At 41.9% G+C, this 21,828-nt stretch overlaps 1 protein-coding gene across 4 annotated transcripts in view; it reads left to right on the top strand.

Annotated features, from left to right (window-relative positions):
• Positions 1 to 21,828, top strand: part of SLC35F2 (solute carrier family 35 member F2) — a 337,639-nt gene that overhangs the window by 198,780 nt on the left and 117,031 nt on the right. For all 4 annotated transcript variants that reach the window (XM_085621504.1, XM_085621503.1, XM_085621506.1 and 1 more), the window contains exon 2: positions 20,855 to 21,030. In XM_085621504.1, the coding sequence (XP_085477630.1) occupies positions 20,855 to 21,030 (176 nt within the window). The remainder of the gene's footprint in view (positions 1 to 20,854; positions 21,031 to 21,828) is intronic.

Raw genomic sequence — 21,828 nt, 5'->3', positions numbered from 1 at the left:
AAGAAGAGTCAGACTAATTAGTGGAGCAGTTCTAATGAATAAACAACCACGTTTTTAGTGCCCTTCTGAAGGACAACAGATCCGGCATATTTCTAAGCTGAGCCGGAAGATCATTCCACGCCTTGGCTGCGCCGAAAACAAATCTTCGGCCTCCCCAGGAGACCTTTTTTATCTTTGGGACCGTCACCTTTTTTTGCACCTGAAGAGCGTAGATTTCTTGTGGGTGTGTACCACTTAAATTGATTCTGTAAATATTCTGGACCAATCCCATGTAGTGCTTTAAAAACGGTACTCAATGCTTTAAAAATTATCCTCTTCCTGACTGGGAGCCAGTGCAGCTTCTGAATTTCCTTGGAGATAGCCGCAAACTTAGGGACCCCAGAAAGTAATCTGGCGGCTGCATTTTGAAGCCTTTGTAATTTGTTCAAAAAACGTTCCTGGATGTTTAGGTAGAGGTTGTTACAGTAGTCGAGCTTAGACAGCACCAAGACAGGGACCACTGTTTTCTGACTCCCTGCTGGCAGGAAAGGCAGAATTTTTTTCACTGTCCGCAAAACAAAAGCTGTAGAGGAGGACACTGAATTAATTTGGGCCCCCAACTTCAGCTTATCATCTACCATTACTCCCAGATTTTTTACTTTTTGAACCGGGGCCGGGAGATTCCCCATAGTAACAGGCCACCAATTTGCATTCCAAAAATTGGGAATATTTCCCAAAATTATAACCTCTGTTTTATCAGAGTTCAGCTTCAAGCAGTTTTCTGCCATCCAACGACTCACTGCCATCATGCATTCATGAAACCAGTTTTCCACGCCGCCCTCCAATCCTGGCCGCAAAGATACCACAATTTGTGTATCATCGGCATAGGATGTCAGATCGAAACCCAAGGACTTAATAATGGGGGCCAGGGAGGAAACATAGACATTAAACAGGGTCGGGTTCAAAGAAGATCCTTGAGGAACCCCACAGGGCAACACAAATGGCCTTGAACAGTGCTCACCCATGATGACCACCTGGGATCTATCAGCAAGGAAGGATTGTATGAGATTCCAAGCCTTGCCCTGAAGTCCGCATGCCCTTAACCGGTCCATCAAAAGCTCATGGTGGACCGTGTCGAAAGCAGCGGACAGATCTAATAATATCAGGGCGGCCCTTCCACCGAAATCAACAACCTTTCTGATCTCATCCGTGGTCTTTAAAAGTACTGACTCTGTGCTATGACCACTCCTGAAGCCATATTGTTTCACCCAGCGCCTGGGTTCTATGAAGGAAAGCCCCCAATTGTAGATTTAATGCATTTTCAAACATTTTAGCTGGTAAAGGGAGCCTGGATATTGGGAGAAAATTTGGTGAAAGCTTTCGAAGTGCAATAGTGTGTTTCTGTTTTTTTTTTTATTTTAGTATACATGGCAGTATATAAACAACCTTCTTGGTGTTTAATCATCAGGTCCAAAAAGTTCATCTCAGTTCTACTGGAATTTACAGTGAACTGGATGTCCGGATTCCTGTTGTTTAGCCATGTTACGAACTCATTCAAATTTTCTGCTGTACCTCTCCACACCATGAAGACGTCGTCGATATAGCGATGCCAGCTTTTAATATGTGCTTCGTGTGGATTGTTGCCATATATCCATTGCTCCTCAAAAAGGGCCATGAACATTACGGCCATTTCTGGGGCGAAAGGACACCCCATTGCAGTACCTTTCACTTGTAAGAACTGTTTGTCATTGAAGTTGAAAAAGTTGTATTTGAGGCATATCTCGGCAAGTTGTATGATGTATGTAGTGGGCACGTTGTGAGGTCGTACACGTTTATCTAGAAAGAATTCAAGTGCTTCCAATACAGCTTCTTGCAGTATATTTGAATATAGACTGACTATATCTAATGTTACTAGTAAATCTTGTTTTTCATCAAATGGTTGATTTTCCACGAGTAAAATTGCTTGCATTGTATCTCTTATGAAGCTTGTTGTTTCGCATACCAAGGGTTTGAGAAATGTATCAACATATTTTGCGGGTCTTTCTAATATGGAATTGACTCCTGAAATTATTGGTCTTCCTGGCGGATTGACTGGATCTTTATGTATCTTTGGAAGTATATACATTATGGGTGTCCTAGGGTTGTCATTAATCATGTATTGTGCTTCTTTTTTCGACAGCCAACCTTCTTCCTCCCCAATTGATATTAAAGTAATCAATTTTGTTTTGATGATTTTATTCCAATCTTCTTCAGTTTTTCGATAGTATTCTTCATTGGAAACTTGACGTAGAACCTCGTTCTCATACTGTTCACGATGCATAATCACGATGGCACCACCCTTATCCGCAGGCTTTATTATTATCTCTTGATTCTTCATTAGTTGTTCTAACGCCTGTTTTTCATTTTTCGATAGATTCCATTTAATAAATGTCTTCTTTTTGTCAAGTTTTTCAAGATCTCGCAGTACTTTTTTTTGGAACGTTAATAGTTCTATAGGCATATTTGTTGTACTAGGAAAGAAGGTTGATGGATTTTTCAATCCTGAGTAATTCCTTTGTGTGTATATCCCGGGTTGTCGGAGAAGTACGCTTTGTCGCATTTTGTGAAACAGTTGAATGATTTCAAGTTTAGTCTGTCCTATGTCTGGTCTTACTGTGGGTATGAACGATAGTCCTTTTTGTAATAATTTGGTCTCATATGTTGAAAGGTTATATTTTGACAGATTGTAGATGGGATTCTCTCTTCTTCTACCACCGGTACACTCTCCTCCTCGTTGTTATTTCCCCTTGGTATTGGTTTGTTTGATATTGGTTTGGTGGCGGATTGTACCATTGTCGGGCTCTTCCTCTGCTTCTGGAACGACTGTTCCCTCTGTCTAAAAAAGGTGCCGATTGATAAGTCTGTCTTTGTTGGTTGTCTCTCATGCTAGTGGATGGTTCCGTGGCGCTGGAACTGTCGGAATATGATGATGCGTCGGAGAAAGTGATGAACTGTCTTCTGCTTCTTCCTCTGTATGTTCTTAGCATTCCAACATTGGATGACTGTTTGAAGTGCTCAATATCTAGATATGGATAAGTCTTTTTTTTTTCATTAAAACTACTTGTGTCTTTTTGGAGTTTTATTCTCTCTGCATCCTCAGTGTTCTTTTTGAAGGTGTCGTTTTCCTTTTCCAATTTTGTTAGTAGTGCACGTGCATTATCCACTGCTGTATTATTTAGGAAAGCTTCCTCTAATTCTCTTATCAATTCTAATTCTTTTAGGCTTAGTCGTTCAGCTATTTTTATTGAATGAAACATCCAATTTCTGGAGCATTTTGTTCCGATATGGCTGAATCCCTCTAAGTATTCAGGTTGGTCAACAAATATAACTGCAACATTTTTTACTTGTAGTCCGGCTGGTATTGTTCCTGCACGTAGATGTACTAACAGACACGCCCTTATTACAATCATGTTTTTATTTGACACAGGAATTAGACGTCCTACATGAAAAATAGTCCTGCCCTGATGAAGACCTTCCATTAAAAAATCTTCGGTCCACCCACTGTGAAGGTCGAAACGCGTTGGCGATTACATTTATATGAGGTCAAGAGTTAATAAGGACTGTGGAGGGGGGGTGGGGGTAGAGGGTGGTGGTTGGGGGGAGGGTCGTAACATGGGGTAGTTGTTTGACTTTTGTTTGGTTGCTCCAATTGCATGGCGGAACCTCGTGAGTGGAGACTCCGCGCTCTACGAGTATATGGTATGCCTACATGTGGACGCTGGGTGGTGGACTTCTAAGGGATACCCCGCAAGGTTGCTGGGGTGGCACCGAATTGATGGGAGTTGTATATTGGCATGCCCAGGCAAGCGTTAGATGTTGATTGTACTGCTTTTTGAGTGATTTCAATGCAAATAAACATATTTACCAAAAAAAAAAAAGAGTTAATAAGGACTAGTATTTCCGCCAAATAATTGAGCACACTTGAGCTGAAAGCATAAGCTCAAATCGGAAATGAAAAAAATAGTCTCTGACCACTATAGGACCTATGGACAAGTGACTATTGAGGACAAAGAAATAAATGTTCCTTTACTAGATTTAAAAAGTAGGACCTTCAGAGTTCCTAACGGAATATTACTGTGTTGCAAAGTGCTTGGATTTGTAATACATTCTGTCTGTATAGATATGTGGATTTATGTGAATATCATTTATTGTATTGTTTATGTCTTTCTACATGTCGGTACTGTAAATAATGTATATGTTGTTGCTTTGTTATAAAGTAAATTATCAGGGTTCGTCTAAAAGATAGTCTACAATAGGAACCTGAACTGTAAAATAACATTAAAAAATCTACAAAGTAAGGTAACCCAGAGTTAAATAATAAAAACTTCTGTGGTACTAAGTAAACATTGAATCTGTGGTTTCTGAGGCATCATTCTGTTTAAAATTTACCATCCCTGTATGCATCACCCCTCTCGCAGTTTAATCTAGACCCTACGCCTTCCATGGAGACTTCAACTTCCTCATGGACGACTCCACTGACACAAAATCCACTGACCTGGAAAGATTTGATAACATTGGCCTCCAGCAGGTGGTCACTGACCTCACGCATAAAGCAGGACACACACTGGACCCCATTTTCAGGTCCAGCAACAGAATCCAATACAGCCATACCTCAGAACTCATCTGGTCAGACCACTCCATTGTACACTTCACCCTTGCCGGACCTCTCAGCACCGCCACTGCGCCCCCTATCGCAGCTGGACTAAGGTCACTCACAAACAATGGACTGATGCCCTCAGCATCACACAACCCAATGTCACCATCAGCTTGGACTAGACAGCAGAGAACTTCAACGCCTGGATCACCTCCGCCGCCAACTGAGTAGCTCTCACCAAACTAGCCAAAATGCACAGACCTACCAAATGAGTTAGCTGGTACCCTCTGGAACTCAGCACGTCGAAGCGCAGGTGCAAACAACTGGAAAGAAGAGGGCACACTAGCAGGAACCACAAGGACCAAGCCACTTTCAAATCTGCTCATAACGACTACCACCGCCAGCTCAAAGCTGCAAATGAAGGCCCTGACCCACTGGATCGAGACCAGCTCCAGCCAAACCCAGGAACTCTTCACCATCGTCAGAGTGTTCACCTTCCCGTCAGCCACCGAAAACCCGATCCCCCTTCTCATGGGAACTCTGCGATGTCCAGGCTGGCCACTTCCACAAGAAGATAGCAACCATCTATAGAAACTTCGATCCCCAACTGTCCGACCTCCTCAGCACTCCATGGACCACCACCTCCCACCACTTGCTCACCGAATGGGAACAACTCTGCACACCAAACACCACCACTCTTATGAACTCCATCCACTCAGGAGCACCCACCGACCCATGCCCCCTCCGACTCTTTAACATCGAAAGAGACGAGATCAGCCACCAGCTCACCACCATCCTCAACATCTCTATAACCACGGCCACCTTCCCCGACCTCTGGACACTTGCAGAGGTTAGACCCCTCCTTAAGAAACCTTTGGCAGACCCAAGCGAGCTCCAGAACTACCGTCCCATCTCCTTGCTCCCGTTTCACAACAAAGTCTTAGAGAAGGTCATCAGCCTCAAACTCACCAAACACCTGGAGAGAAACCACCTACTGGACCGTTCCCAATCAGGTTTCAGAGCCAACCACAGCACGAAAAGAGCCCTGATTGCCCTATCTGACAACAGCCGACCCCTGCTCAACAGAGGAGAATCAGCCGCCCTGATCCTGCTTGGCCTCTCCACAGCCTTTGACACAGTCTCCCACCACACACTTATCGATCGACTACACTAGATCAGAATCACAGGCGATGCGCTCGGATGGATGGCATCATTTCTCACGAGGCGCACTCACAACTCAAGCACACCATCTGCTGAATACCGCAAGGCTCATCTTTCAGTCCAACCCTCTTCAACATCTAAATGACACCACTCGCAGACATTGTCGGATCGCTCAACATCATCTCCTACGCTGACATACCCAGCTCGTCCTCTCGCTCTTAGTGGACCCCACCTTGACCAGAAACACTTTCCACAACTGCATCAAGAACGTCTCAGCCTGGAGGAAGGCAGTTGCCTGAAGCTCAACATGGACACAACTGAAATTCTGATCTTCAGCAGACACACTGCTCTCTGCAATGACTCCTGGTGGACGGCAGAGTTCAGACCCACTCCCACGCTGAAAAACCACACCGCCTCTGCATCATCCTGGACAGCGAACTCTTGATGAAATGTCAGGTCACCGCCGTTTCCTCATTCTGCTTCCACACGCACTGCATGCTCTGCAAAGACTTCAAGTGGCTCCCCATCGGCACCAGGAAAATGGTGACGCAGGCCCTCATCATCAGCCGACTAGGTTACAGCAACACACACTATGTAGGCACCACCACCGAACTCATGAAGAGACCCCATACGATCCAGAATGCAACTGCCAGACTGATCATCAACCTGCCCAAGAGAACCCACATCACCCAGCACCAGAAGGACCACCACTGGTTCCCTTCCAGAAGAGATGCCATTTCAAGCTTCTGACCCACACCTAAAAAGCCCTCCACGACCAAGGACCTGCCTACATGAACCACCTGCTGCATTTCCACTGACCTACCAGGAATCTCCGCTCTGCACACCTCACCCTTGCACACAACACGTATTCACCGCTGCCACTCCAAAGGACACTCCTTGTCCCACCTCAACACTAAAGCCTGGAATGCCCTCCCCCTACACCTCCGCACCGCTCCCTCGCTGACCCACTTCAGAAAGGGACTCAAGAGTTGGCTTTTCGACTGATATCTGTAGCATAGCACCTGGATACCCTTTCCGGTGAAAAGTCGTGCAATACAAGTATGCATGTATTGCTTGATTGATTTCTTGAATAAAAATCAAGGTTACATTAGCATAAACAGATCGCTCAGGTCCAAGAAACACAGGTGTAAAGGCTGATATGCTGTAATGTGCAAGAATCCTTGGTGTTGATGCACCCTTCTATAACCAACACCCAAACTAGTTCAGCGGGTTGCTACTCTTACACCTGATATGTAGGGCACACAAGTACAGCCTAACTGAGAATGGTATTCCAGACAATGTTGCTGCTATAGCATCGCTAATTGCCCTTTCAAGTTAAATGTAGACAACAGATTACACGATGGGAGCTGATGGTTGTGATAATCTGAACATCACTAGTATTTGTAACTACAGAGTTGCAGCTTTTCTTTCGTTGTGAATGCTGGATGATGCAAAGCAGGAAAGTCCTAGAAAGTGAAATTTAATCAGTCTTCGAACATGAGACTGCCTTGGCATGTGGGAAAGGTTTAGATTATGGAAAAGAGGTTGTTCTGCAGGAGAGCAAGCCATATTAAATTACAGTTGAATAATACATATGAAGGTGATAGCCTGACAAGATGCTTTGACATGACCACCTGGCTTTATCCAGGACTGACAGGACACTGGTGACTGTTACCAATCTTAGTGGTGTGTGACATTGGCTCCAAGTTGCTGTTTTTGCACGAATCAAGTAGCCACACGTAAGCGATTAAAGGTAGCGATTTTAAAAGCAGCATTAAGAATCAGTCTTTGGAAGTAGTGAGCTAATACACTTATTTAAGAGGTGTAATTCAAAACAATTCATCTACTAAAGAACTTCCAAAAGTCCAGTCAGCTAAAGCTACAAGGGTACGTGATGGGCTACTTTAATTGTTTTAGCTCCTTAGGAAGGATGCATTCTTAAAAGTCTATCCTGCCAAGATTCCTGGCATTTTAATTTATAACTTTGAATTTTATAGAACTGCTGATACCATATTTTATTGCAGATTGAAATCTCACTTTGGAATTATTACCAGAAAATTAGGAAAGGCTGCTTGGTGAAAGCATTGAAGTTAGAGCGAAGTATGCTTGGCATATTATCCCAGGGATGTGATCAAATAATGCCGACATGCTTTTTATCCTATACACCTAGTGACCCACGTCCCTAAGTCATCTGGTTTACGATGAATTGTCTGTGCTACATACTGATCCGCTTATACCATTCTGTAAAAATGCTGCTAGTATTTGATCAAGATGGGTTTGATTCGTTTGAGTATGAAATGCCTAAGACTTTATTCAGGAAATGTTTATAAAAAACGATCAAAGTCCAAGATCAACCACTGTCGGAGTATTAAAAGATTGGGATTACTTTGGACATATCTGCCTAATCACGGCGTGCAATTTAATCTCAAATCAAGTAAAATCTATATATATCTCGTAAATATTTTTTTTTTTAAGAACAGAAGGTTTTCAAATAGCGGATACCTTGTGGTGCAGTCTTTCATCTCCTACTGCGAGGAAATATAATGTTTTATTTTTGCCCTATCAGGACTTGAATGAAGAATGTAATCTTCTTCTGCCCTGGAACGGCTGCAAATTACCACTTCACTCCCATGAGTGAAGAAGATCTTGAACTCACTTTTTGAGTCGGTCTTTTCTTCTTTATTTATGGCCTGTGTTTTTTAAATGCTGTTCTGAATCGTATCTAAGGGGCTCATTGCCTCAATTACTTATGAGGACAAGACAGTCCCGACCCTGCACTGGGCGCTACTATCATATAGATTATATAACGTATAACGCATCCACAGGGAGGTCTTGGTTGCTATGTCCAGCCCCTTTGGGAATTGACAAAGCTGACCGTTTTCAGTCTTTCAGACCACATTAAGTTCAAAAGGAAGTTTATTGAGATAAAAGAAAATACTAGCACAAAAAGTATAAGGATATTAATAATAATAAAAGAAAAAGAAAAATTACACATAATAAGCAATTCAGTGTTGAGAAGCATAACGGATCAAAAAATGTAAGTCAAGTAAACATACCAACTGTAAGAAAAAGAACAATATCATAAAGAATCGGTGAACATAAGAGTATTATAATCTACGTGAATATGCACACTACAAGAGAAAACATAGTTAAACCATAGAATAGCAATATGAAGGGAGTCATGGAGGTTTAGTCACTTCTTGCTGGAGGGGAGTGAGAGACAGAGAGCGTTGAGCACTAGCATCAATAAACAGTGTAACAGGCGACCATAGGTCCAAACGTTTGGACGCCATATGCAGTGGGTATACAAAAGTTGTGTCCAATCTGTGATTGTAGCAGACAGCATACCACCATGCTTGATACGACAATTTAGTAAAGTCTTTCCAATTCTTAGTTATTTGCTGAAAGGCAACTGCTAACAACAGATCTATAATTTTTACATTGGAACCTAAACGTGTCCAAATATGGGATAGACTACCCAAAAAGATATGTGAAGCAGAGAAAGGATAACGGGAGCCAAAGATCGAATTAATTTGAGACCACACTTTTTCCCAAAAACTATGAACGAGTGTACATGCAAAAAGTAAATGATATAAATCCGCAAGGGGCGAGGAACAAGTCCAACATACATCTGAGAGTGCGTTATGTCTTGCATGGAGATTGAAGGGGGAGAGGAGGAGCCTATTGTAAATAAAAAAGAGTGTCTGTGTAGTGTTTGCAGCTCTAGAGGACTTTCTAAGTTTAAGACAAATTCTATCCCAAAGTTCCACAGACCAAGAAGCATCTAAATCCTTTTCCCAAGATAACTCTACTTTAGTTTTTTCTCTTGGGAGTGCGTGAACTGTGTAAGAATTTATATATGACAGAGGCCCTAGAGTTGTGAGTTAGACAAGTGTGTAGCTTATCTGCGGAAGAAGGTTCACGCGAAGCAGAAAGGGACGGAGTTTTATAATGAACATGGGCATTTTGGATGGCTTGTGATAAAAGGGAGCATTTCGAGTGGAAAGATGCAGGCAAATCAAAAAAGCCGCTAGCTTGTGAAAAGGACATAATCTCATCCTGGACATACAATTGCCGTACCCAGACCAGACCTCGCTTTCTCCAAGATTTCCAAAATATAGGTTTATTGTTTATGAAAATAAAAACATTGTGCCATATGGGGGAGTTGAGAAATGATGTCCAGACATTAGAGTTCGAGGCGGAAATAGATAGTAGAATCTTAGAGGTATGCTTAATTACAGGAGTGGATACAGATTGCAGCTTACGTGTAAAAGACAAATATTCTTGAAATGAGAATGGGGAAAGAAGGACTTTTCAAGCGTGGTCCAAAGAGGGCAGTTTATAATAGAAGGTTCAAAGAGCCATCTCAAAGCCTGATGTTGTAGAAAGGATTTATGGTAAATGTGAAAATCAGGGAAATTCACCCCACCCTCTGATTTTGGACGAATCAATTTTGATAGAGACATACGTAATTTCTTATTATTCCATAGAAAGGAGGATAAAATGGAATTGAATTTCTTAAAATACTTTAAGGGAATAGATAATGGAATGTTAGAAATTGTATATAAAATTATAGGAGATAGCATCCTCTTTATAGTATCCAGGCCACCCCACCAAGATAAATACAAAGGATGCCATTTCGTTGTTAACAAAGACTATCTCTGTGTACAATTCTCCATACATCGTGATATTGTTCCTGAAACTGAGGGGGTAAAATGGAGACCCAAATATTTGATTAATTGGAGGCTCCATGCGAAAACTGAAGCGGAAAAGTCAGCCTTAAAAGTGTATTTTGTTAAAGGTAGGATTTCGCATTTATCTCTGTTTAATTTATATCCAGATACAAATGCGAAGGAATCCACCTCCTCCAAAAAGGCAGGAAGAGAGTTGGGGTTGTGAGAGAAATAAAAGAACATCATCAGCATAAGCTGCCATTTTGATGTTGGTCTCTTTAAAAGTAAAACCATGAATATTATCATTTTGGCGGATTTTCAACAAAAAAGATTCTAAGGCAAGATTAAAAAGAAACGGAGAAAGTGGACAACCTTGTCGGACACCTCTGCCAAGTGGAAAATAAGAAGAAATACCCCCATTTGCACAGACAGCTGCTCTCGGGTTAGAATACAAAAGAGAAATCGGAGCAATTGTTTTTGGACCAAAACCAAACCATTTAAGTGTATGGAAAAGGTAGGGCCACTCAACTCTATCAAATGCTTTCTCTGCATCCAGGGCTATTGCTGCTAAAGAGTGGGAAAGATTGGAGGCTTTGGAAAGAACATCAAAAAATAAACAAGTATTCTCTGTAATGGGACGTCCTTTGACGAAACCAGATTGTTCTGTTCCTAATAGGTCAGGTAAATGAGATTCTAAACGCGAGGCTAAGGCATTTGAATTCTTTTTATAATCAATGTCAACCAAACAAATGGGTCGATAGTTTTTACAATGTTGTGGATCCTTACCATCTTTAGGTATAAGACAAATTAGGGCGTCTGAAAAAAGAGCCAGAAGATTCATCTGATTCTAAAAAGGCATTTATGAGTATATGTAATTTGGGAATAAGTAAATGTGCGAAGTGGGTAAAAAATTCGACAGTGAAGCCATCTGGGCCAGGTGCTTTGTCTTTTTTGAGAGTTTGCAAGGCGGCAAGAAGCTCCAGTTGTGTGAGGTCAGATTCTAAAAGTGAAAGATCCAAGCACGTGTCAGAAGTGCGTTGAATTTTAGAGAAAAATTGAGAAATAGAATGATCAGAGGAAAGAGTTTCAGACGTGTTCAATTTTTTGTAATACTGGAGAAATTCTTTTAGGATATAATCTTTGAACTTCAAAGTATGGTTATGATCATAAATAAATTCTATATTAAGTTTGTTTTGTTTAACTTTCAAATAATTAGCTAGCAATTTTCCAGCTTTATTCTGACCCCCATAACATTTTGCTCTAGACTTCAGCAAAAAGTTAGAAGCATTACTAGTTGTATCTTTGTTAACCTGAAATTTAGCATTTATAAGTTCAGACAAACAAGATTTCGATTTGGAAGAGTAGTAAGAATGCTCCAGTCTCTTTATTTTGGCCAAGAGGGCGTTGGTTGTTTCTCGTGCCTTCTTCTGTTTTTTTTAGATATATCCAATACATAACATCTCTAGCGGATGCTTTGAAAGCGTCCCAAATCACATGAAAAGGCAAAGTAGCTGATTGATTAAAGAGGAACTATTCCTTAAAAAAATAAACAAAGCAAGATGTAAATGTTGAATCTAGAAGTAGGGCATTATTGAAACGCCATTTTCGAGATAAATTGGGTTTCTGTAAAACATCATGTTGGATAGTGACAGGGGCGTGATCGGATATTAAGATAGAACGAATATCTGCTGCCACCAATGATTGAGAAATGTTGTGGGACACAAAAATATAGTCTAAACGTGATTGAGTGTGGTGTGTCGGGGAGTAGTAAGAGTATTCTCTTAATATGGGGTTACAAAGCCTCCAGGCGTCTATAAGCTTATGGTGTTCAGTTTTTTGTGTGAAAAGTTTGAGACTTATGAGGGACAAAGGGGACAGACGAATTGCGATCCAAAAAAGGGTAAAGAATTTCATTACAGTCTCCTGTAAGGATAAAATTATCATCAAAACATTGTGTGATTTGTTGGGCTAGGGAAGACCAGAAAGAACAACTGTGGGCGCATAAATATTTAACAGAGAGAGCGGACCATTTCCCATCATTAATTTAACAAATAGCCATCTACCATCCTTATCTGTACATTGCGATAACATTTTGAGAGGAAGAGATTTCGACAAAGAATGAGAACTCCATTATGTTTGCCATCGCCCGGGGAAAAAAAGACTTCCCCCACCCAACCTCTCTTTAACTTTACAGATTCTTCAGCCATCAAATGCGATTCCTGTAAATATGCGATACCTGCCCCCAACTTAGCTAAATGGGTCAAAACCCTCTGTCTTTTAATAGGTGAGTGCAAACCTCTGACATTCCACGTAATAAGTTTTAAAGACATAGAACAAAACTGTAAATTAGTAATATGCACCGATTGCAACAATTCTCTGAACCATTCAAACAATACCAAATACCAGACCAACTACATATAAAATGAGTCAAATAAAAAGGAGAATAGAAAGGAAAGAAAAGTAAGGCGAGTAAACAACATTTGAAATGTGAAAGAGAAAGGTGAAAAGGGGAGTAATGTTACAATGAAAAGGCATCGAGATAAAGTCCTCAAAGGGAAGACAAGATCAAAGAAAAAGAGTGCGAAACGAAAGAAAAAGAAGCTTAAAACAGTGAAAGACCTGCATATAATCCAGGACATACGAAAGGTGGAGGGATGTGAGGCCACACGGAACAATGACGTGTCCAAAGCCCATGCGGGAAAACGGGGGAAAGAACAAACCGACGAATGATGGAACACAAGGAGAGATGGGACACGAAGACATAACCTGTGAAGAGAAAAAAGGAGATTACTTTTATAATCGAAGAAATGCTAATGAAAAACTTGCACTTTGCTATTAATCAAGACACAAGCAAACCGTGAACAGATCCAATGAACATGTAACATAAGTAAAAGCATTTCAGGAGTCAAGACAACTATTTGACATGTGATGTAGAAGTGTCCATAGAGTCAGTGTGATAAGAGTAGAGGAAGCTCTTCAGCTTTATTGGATCCTCATAGGTGCTGGAATTGTTATTGATGGTCACTTAGAATAGACCGGGATGAAAAAGGCCATATCGTGCACCTATTGAGCGAAGCTGCGGTCTCAGTGCTAGGAACTCCTTCTGTCGGTCTGCAGTTGGTTTCGCATAGTCCTGAGAGAAAAATAAGGAGTTTCCTGACCAAGTAATGCGATTCATTGCCCTAGCCGCAGATAGAATTTTGCCCCACGGTTTTCTAACTGTAGAAGAAGACGTCAAAGGTGATATCGGGCCCAACCGATGAGCTCTCTGAATGTTGAGAAGAGTACCTTCCGGCAGCTTACGGAGCTTTGGAATGAAGGATTTAAAGAAGACAATTGGGTCTGTACCTTCCGTTCCCTCCGGCAAACCATAAATGCGAAGGTTGTTTCTCCTATTTCTATTTTCCAAATTTTCAATGTGCTTGTGCAGCGCTGACACCTGAGAACACAAGGAATCCACTTTGGAAACACAGGAATTCAAAGAGCCACATTTTGTTCCAGTGCATTAACACGTTCTTCCACGTTTGACCATCTATCAGTAAGAAGCTGCAACTTAGAATTAGTTTCTTCCATAAACGGACGCAAGGCCCGGATTTCTTCGAGCAGTAAGTCCATTGTGGCTGGAGTAGATTGTTTAGGAGAAGGAGGATCTTTCTTCAGCCTCTTACTCGGTGCTTTAGTAGCGCCTGAGGATGAGGTGGTAGCAGATGTCAACGCACCTTTAAGTGAGCCGTTGGTAGAGTCCTCCATGGAGAGACAACTATAACGAGAGCTGGTACGAATTAAAAATGTACGCGTCGAAGACTTAGGCTGAGAGGATTTTCTAGTTAATCGTCCCATAAATAGAAACAACCTGATAATTGGAAGACCAGTAACAGTGAATTGTCCGTGTGCAAAGCCTGAATATTTGGCTCTTCAATTAGATATAATTGAATAAATAGACAGAGCTAAGCAGAAGGAGAGGTACAACCAGAAAAAATGATTACAATGACATAGTTCGTCTAGTGTTGCAAAAACAGTAAATAAGAGTCAAAGGACCCAAATACCATTAAGATAACCAGATAAAGTTGACAAAAAGTGTATAGGGCCAACTAGATTACGAGGAGAAGGGTAGAAGAATTAATAACGCTGATATAGCCTTCACTCGCTGAAAAATGTCACATGTAGTGGGGAGAGATTCACCAAATATATGTTAGCAAACAATACACAGTTGGTGTAAATGAAAACAGAATCCAGCAATGCAAGATAGCCTCATATGACCGAAGAGTCAAAGTGCGTGGAAGCACCACTGATGTATGACTGTTAACTGTATTCAGGCGTACAAATGAGATATTGCGAACAAATCAAGCATCGGGCAATCCCCAATTGTTAACGGTGGCTCATAGCAAAGTGAAAAATAGCTGAAAAATTATCATTGCAGGAAGTGATCATGTTAAAAAGAACCACATTCTCAGCTTAAATGAATTATTTTCTGATGCACTAAGGCGATTGGGCAGTAGATGGAAGCAGAGCACTTGTAAGCAGGGAAAAGAAGATCAAATAATAGGTTCCTAAAGGCTGTTGAAAAAATTGCAGAGCATAGAAGAAAGCAAGCTGCATGAAGGAGTCAGCGTCATTGTGGCAGGCAAAGTGCATACAATGCAGCAGAAACCAAATAAAGGTGAAACCATGTGCTCCACTGTAGCAGCATTAAGGTTTGACAGCCAGCTGAGGGACAATGCAGGGCCACAGCATGCATAAACTCTGAGCGTGCAATGCACGGTAAAATTTCCTCACAGAATGCAATTTGAGATGGCGGCCGTTTCTGTGACGGAACCGCTCCAACCCATAAATCAGGAACGCGCCCCTTACATGACGTTGCGGCCGGTCATGAACACTTCAACATGCGAAGCATCATCACCGCCGAACAAGCTCATCATTTGCAGTCAGTGTGAGAGTGCAGCGTCGCGTCAGGTCGGTCATTCTCTCCCGCGTCCCGGAAGAGTTAGGGACAGTCCGCCATCTTCTCGGGCGCTAGCCACGCCCCCCCTTTCAGACCACATTAAAACGCTTTTCTCAGATCTGGTCTATGATGGTTTTGATGCTTCGAAACAAATCTTGAAGTGCGATTCTGACTCTGCTAATATAGTGGCTTGATCCACTGGCATGCTGTCACCCAGCGGATATATTCTAGTATGCGTTCTACTAGCTTTTCTGGAGATGTAAATGCCCATAACATTTGTTGGTGAATGCCTATTCAGTGAAAAAGCTTACTACTTCCTAGAATGCTTAATGCTTCAAGTACAGCAGAGCTACGGCTTGCTTGATTGGCCTCTCCTCCCCAGTGAGGCAGTTCCATCAGCAGTGCAAAAATATTCTTGGATCTTCCAAGACAGTCTACCTGGCAGCACCAGTCTTGGCTGTTTATCCAGATGCTCCAAATGATATACAGCTTCCACTGGTTCTGCTGCCTCCAGCACTCAGTCTTTCTCCCCACCCCATAGTCTACCTGTGTCTCCCTCAGGACTGTCCTCCTTACACCAGGACATGTTCTCTCGGGTCATGCCTCAAGGTGGAAGATCTTGCCCTGCTATACAATGGAGCCTACCCAAGAAGGAAACTGCACAGGATTTAACCCCCTTTATTTCTTATTTCCAAAGGAGGAGGACAGCTTGAGACCAATCCTGGACCTCCATCTCCTAAATCTTTTTATTCAACAGTACATACTGTCCCTGAGCCTTGTTCTACTAGCACTCAATAGCGGGGTCTGGCTGGTATGCATGGATCTCCAAGAGGCCTATTTTTATCTTCCATTTCTCCCTGCCCGCAGGCATTATTTGAGGTTTACTGTGGAATTCCAAATCAAGTGCTGTTGTGGTGACTTCACTATGAAGGCCAGGGGTCCATGTATTTCCGTATTTAGATGACTGTATGGTGAAAGCAGGGTCTCCGATACTGGTTAAGGAACATCGGCAGCACACTGTGAACCTTCTGCACAACTTGGTCTTTACAATCAAGACCGAGAATTCTCATCTCATCCACACGCAAAGACTGTTCTTCATAGGGGCATTGCTGGACATGAACAACAAAATGGCCTTTCATCCTTCTCAAAGGATTGTGGATAGACAGGGAGATGATTTCTGAATCAAATTTGGATGCTGGGTTTGCACATCTTCCACCTGCTGGGTCTGATGGCCTTTTGCATTTTGTTGGGGCCTCACACTAGCTGGCATATGAGAGCCCTTCAGTGGTACCTGAGAAAGCAGTAGTTCTAACACCAAAGATGTCTTTTTTTTTTTTTGGCCTGATGCGGATCTTCGAGTTAATTCATCCGAATGTGAACAGGTGGATAAGCCCTGCCAACTTTCTAGCAGGTCAGTTCTTCAGATCTCTACAGGTGCTAGCTACCATAGTCTCGGACACCTCCTTGCTGGGCTGGTACACCCATTAATTGACATGACGGTGTGGGCCTTTTCTTTTGTGTCGGAGCAGCACCTTAACATGAATGTGCTGGAGCTCCAGTTGGGTAGCGATTTTCTTGTGGCAGTGGGCTAACAAACACAATATTTTTCAAGTGGTTGCACTCCTTGCAGAGTTCCTCATTGTGAGGTGGATACTCCGAGCCCCCTTTCCCTTAAGGGCCATGAATGGGAGCTACACCACCAAATGATGGAGATAATCTTCTTCAGATTGGGGTGTCCCTATGTAAATCTCTTCACTATGGTCAAGAACAGGAAGTGTCTTATGTTGTGTGCCTTACACTTCCCTCTGGTTGCTTTCTTGTGAGATGTCTTCAGGTTCAGCTGGTCATGGGGATTGCTATATGTGTTTCCACCAATTATCATTCTATTGAAGGCCCTGCAGAAGATGTGGGAAGACCAATTTCAGCTGCTTCTGATTTCCCCAAATTGTGCGAGGAGGAACTTGGATGCCCATATGGTAAACTTAGTATTCAGCCTCCTTGATGCACAGGATGAACCTTCTCGCCGAAGGATGGCCAGGTCCTTTATCACAGTCCCCATACAGGGCAGCTGCATGAATTAGGATTTAGCTGCTCAACTACGAGCCCTTTTGCCTTCTATTTAAAGTTGCAAATGTCATCTTGGCTGCCAGGAAACCCATCAATAAAATACATTTATGCTGGTCATTTGAACAAGTTTGTTTAGTGGTGCAAATGTGAAGGCCTGGATCCTTTTCAGTCTCTCTTTCCGGATGCCGTGCACTTAGCACTATCACTTTCTGAGCAAGGTTTAGCAGTGGCTACTATTAATAGCTATTGGGCTGCCCCAGCTGCCTTCATGCAGTAATCCTGGTGCACCTGCATGTCATGAATAAGAGAGCATGGATCAAGGGTAAGATGTGATTGACTGCCAGTGTCCCAGCCTGGCAGTGTACCTTTGGTGACCGGACTGCTAGAGACAGAACTTGGTCTATCTGCCTTAGGTAACCAGATCATGTCACAAATTCATTCTAGCTACTTGTTTTTCAATTTCAATCATAATTTTGCTTGAACCTGGTTTCACCATTCATTCAGTAAAAACTCTGTATATTTGTGTTTGCAGTCAGGTAGGTTGTGTGAGTAGACTAAACCCATCCTTTCTCTCGGGCTACATTGAAGGCCCTCATTACAAGTTCAGGGCTAAATTCCAATCTCTCTACAAATAATAGGTTAAATGGGGATCGGAATTATGAGTTATGTTATAATTATCACATCCTCACAGTTTTCTCCAGATATATTCTGTTAGGTCAAAACTGCTGGAATGTTTCAAAGAAAAAAAAACATGCACAATTTGATGTGTTAAAAACTGATTCCGCATGTCATGCCTCATTTTCACATTGAAAACCAGGAATTGGAGAGTTTTTTACCTCTTCCTGGGATAGTGCGATTTTCCACACCTGGTGAACCCCCCATCCTATTACGTCCAATTTGTAATGAGAGCCACAGAGCGAATTTTGGTAATCTGGGTTCTCTGTTTCTCGATATATACCTTATTATCACTGTTTGCAGCTTCTTGTGCTCAACGATGGAACAGTGACCATGGCAGACTAGAACAGATGACATAGATGCGGAAGCATGCTCATTTTGAATGCAACTATTCACCCCATATGGAGAAGGATATTGGACCCCTTTCTCTGAGCCACCGCATCTGCCCAAATGTCTGAAAATATCGTAGGGCGATTGGCATGCACATGAATGGTAAAGAAACTTGCTTTATGTGCACCAGATATTTTTTTGTGCCCTACTTGAGAAGTAAGGTATGCTCGAATTTTCTTACATGACTTTTTTTTACCAGTAGATTAAGTTTAACAGAAATATGTTTTTATATCTCTTCTCTTAAATTGCCCACCTTTCCCTGCTACCAGGGTGTGCTCCAGAAACACCTATGGCCAGCAAAAGACCCACATTTGTTAGCTTAGCTGGATAGCGTGTATTTAACGCCTTTGTGTGTCCTTCTGGTTAGTACAATTGTAATAATTTTTTAAAAATATAGTATTTATTTCCACCACTGTCTGTCTAGCGTCCAGTAAAGTTGTCTACTAACAGACATTTTAGCATGACATGGGTATTGAGACCTCTAGCTTGTTTGGACAAGTGGTTTCGCCCAGAATCCTCCCAGTACTGTCCTTAAGTTGGTGTGTACGTAGCACAGCACGCTTTGGCTCTGTGACCCTGGAGTAGTGAATTTGAGATTTTTCTCACCATGGTTAGGTGTGTGCTGTGTGTTTTTTGAGCTTGCATGAGCTCTGCATGAAAGCTGAGAGTGATAGCAATCTTGTACTCCATAATGATTTTTTGTATGCAGCGCAAAAGTTTGGTTCCCTGCTCTTGGCAAAGCCATTCTGACTCCTTGCCCTTAGAACGCCGATTTTGGGGCAGTGCCTCGGATATCTCTCAGCAATGATACCCTTGTCTGGTTTCTGCAGCATATATTCACTACGGGACCCTTCCTGAGCACAAACCACTGTCCAGAGCTGGTTCTGATACTTGGCACCTCAAGCTGGTTTGGTTGTCAGAGTGGTGTGAGGCCCTCTTCGTCTGTGCCCTACCCGTAGTTACTCATTCATGGACTGTCTTGAAACAACAGATGTACTCACGAGGGAAACTGTATTGCATTCCTTGGTGATGCGTTATATGATGTGACCAGCAATGTCATTCAATCAAGAGGTCATTTGTGATGTCATCTGTGACTTTATGAAGGCATAACAAAGTCACTGGGGGGGGGGGGGGGGGGGAGGGGGGAGGGGGGGGAGATTATCTGTCAATGGGTTTGAATCAAAATTATAACATAAGTTCATCTTGGGTTTTTGCTGGAATGTGAGTGAATAGCCATAAATTTGCCTTCTTCCTTTGCGCATGTTTTGTTGTCAGCCTTTTAAGTTTTGGACTTGTGCACCTGAGTGGCCCAAACCTGGCCCTTTACATTGTCAATGACGTCTTAATTGTATGGAGAGAATTGCAGCAATATAAACATTATACATTGGGCAACAGTGACTCTAGTTATGGTTAAGTTGCACTTCACGTTGAAAGAACCCTTTTTTAAACTCGTAAATAACTTTGACCCTGTTTCACAAAGCTACAGAAAAGCAAACTATAAATGCACATCAGACTGATCGTGGCAAATTTCACGCAGGTTTGCCACGTACAGGAAAAATATCTTGGGGATAGTGAAAAGTTGCACTTTCCATTCAATCTCACATAGGAATAAGTGCTCTCCCCTACAGCAAAAGCTGCTGAAAGATATAACCCAAAAGTGGCATAAAGATAAAGCTTAGTCTGACTTGGGGGTCTTTTTTGGTGGTGTGGCGTAAATACATAAATCAGCTTTTGAGCAAACTAAAAAAAAAAACAAAAGGTAGATATTTTGCCATATCTAGCAGTTGGGTTCTTTAAGCATTTGGCAAAATATAATGTAAATTAAATATTGGATCTCATTGGTTGGGATGCTTTTTTCTCACATTAGTTGACTATGGTGCGTTAAACAATAGTCCCCTTTTATGAGCCTCACTGAAATAAAAACTAATGCAAATGTTGTTCTACTCATTTCACTTGGGAAGCAAAATTTGCAGAATTTGCAGGGACCTACAAGTTGGGTGAACTGACCTCTTAAGACATCCAAGGGCTCCAGAAAAGGGTAAAGATGTGTCAGTGTCTATAAAACCACTGGCTACCACTCCTGGTGCGGGGCTCAGGGATGCACCAGGCCCGGCCGCATTAGTAGGGGTTCAAAGCCGTGGGGATTTTCCAGCTCTTTTTGTTCCACTCGTTTAATTCACCATTATACATATGATATGGCTTTCCCAACTGCATCTCTTTCTCCTTTACAAACTTTATTTTTATTGACAATTTGTGTGAATGTGTTTTTGGGATGGTTTAAATAAAGTAGACTTTTAAACCTTAATTTTCTCTCTTCTGTTTTTTCTTTTTCAGGTATGTTTTGAAAACCGTCGCTTTGGGCCAAATGTTGTCTCTTTTTATTTGTGGCACTGCTGTCACCAGCCAGTTTTTAGCGGACAAATTCAAAGTCAACACTCCAGTACTTCAAAGTTTTATCAACTATTGTTTACTTTTCCTAATTTATACTACCATCTTGGCATTCAGGACAGGTATGTGAACTTTACCAACTATCTTTTTTTTGCAAAGGGTACTTGCAATTGCATTGATGACTTTAGGACTTTTGGAAAATGTTAGGGGCTTGGGGATTGTGTTAGGGGACTATATAACCACTAACATTGTGTCTGTAATGTCCAATATCAGTGATTTGACATGGTCAGCTACTTACTCCTATATATACTGCTTGTGATCTTGAAAACATGATGACTTTATTTCGGCAAGCATTATCATGAGTAATTCCTAATATTGCATATACATTTAATTTATGGCGATCTAGTAGGGAAGACTGGCGCGGTGTATTTATTGAATAATATACTTGAATATTTTAGTTTTGATAATATCCATCATCATTTCTCCATTTCATCCAGCTAAATGCGTATCATTAGTTTCCCTTTTGAGCAGTTATGCTATTTGGCAATACCTTCGGAATATATTGATCAGTCCCCTTTCAGCAAATAGGAAGACATTTAGGATTATGTAGCCTTGTTGCCCTGGAACATTAGTAGGGGATCATACCACGTTAGGGCAGCTTGTACCCCTTTGTGCTATGAAGGTTCTGATTTCTGCCTCAATCTCTGGGGCTTTGCCTTCGAGCCCAGTGTCTTTGGAGGACTAGCAGCTTTCCAGCACATTGCTTTTTGTTGCTCGTCAACCAGCGTGCTAGGTCTGTGAATTTACTTCTATTCTAGCTTTGTTAAGTGTGATTGTGATTAATATAATAAAGTCTTATTGACTGCGTTGTCAGTCTCCCAGTGAGTTCAGTCCTGGTTCTTCCAGTGTTTAATTTTGTT

This window comes from Triturus cristatus, chromosome 8 (assembly GCF_964204655.1).
Source record: "Triturus cristatus chromosome 8, aTriCri1.1, whole genome shotgun sequence".
In the NCBI taxonomy this organism is placed as follows: Eukaryota; Metazoa; Chordata; class Amphibia; order Caudata; family Salamandridae; genus Triturus; species Triturus cristatus.
Note: the sequence above shows the minus strand (reverse complement) of the source record. Positions and strands in the feature narration are given on the sequence as shown.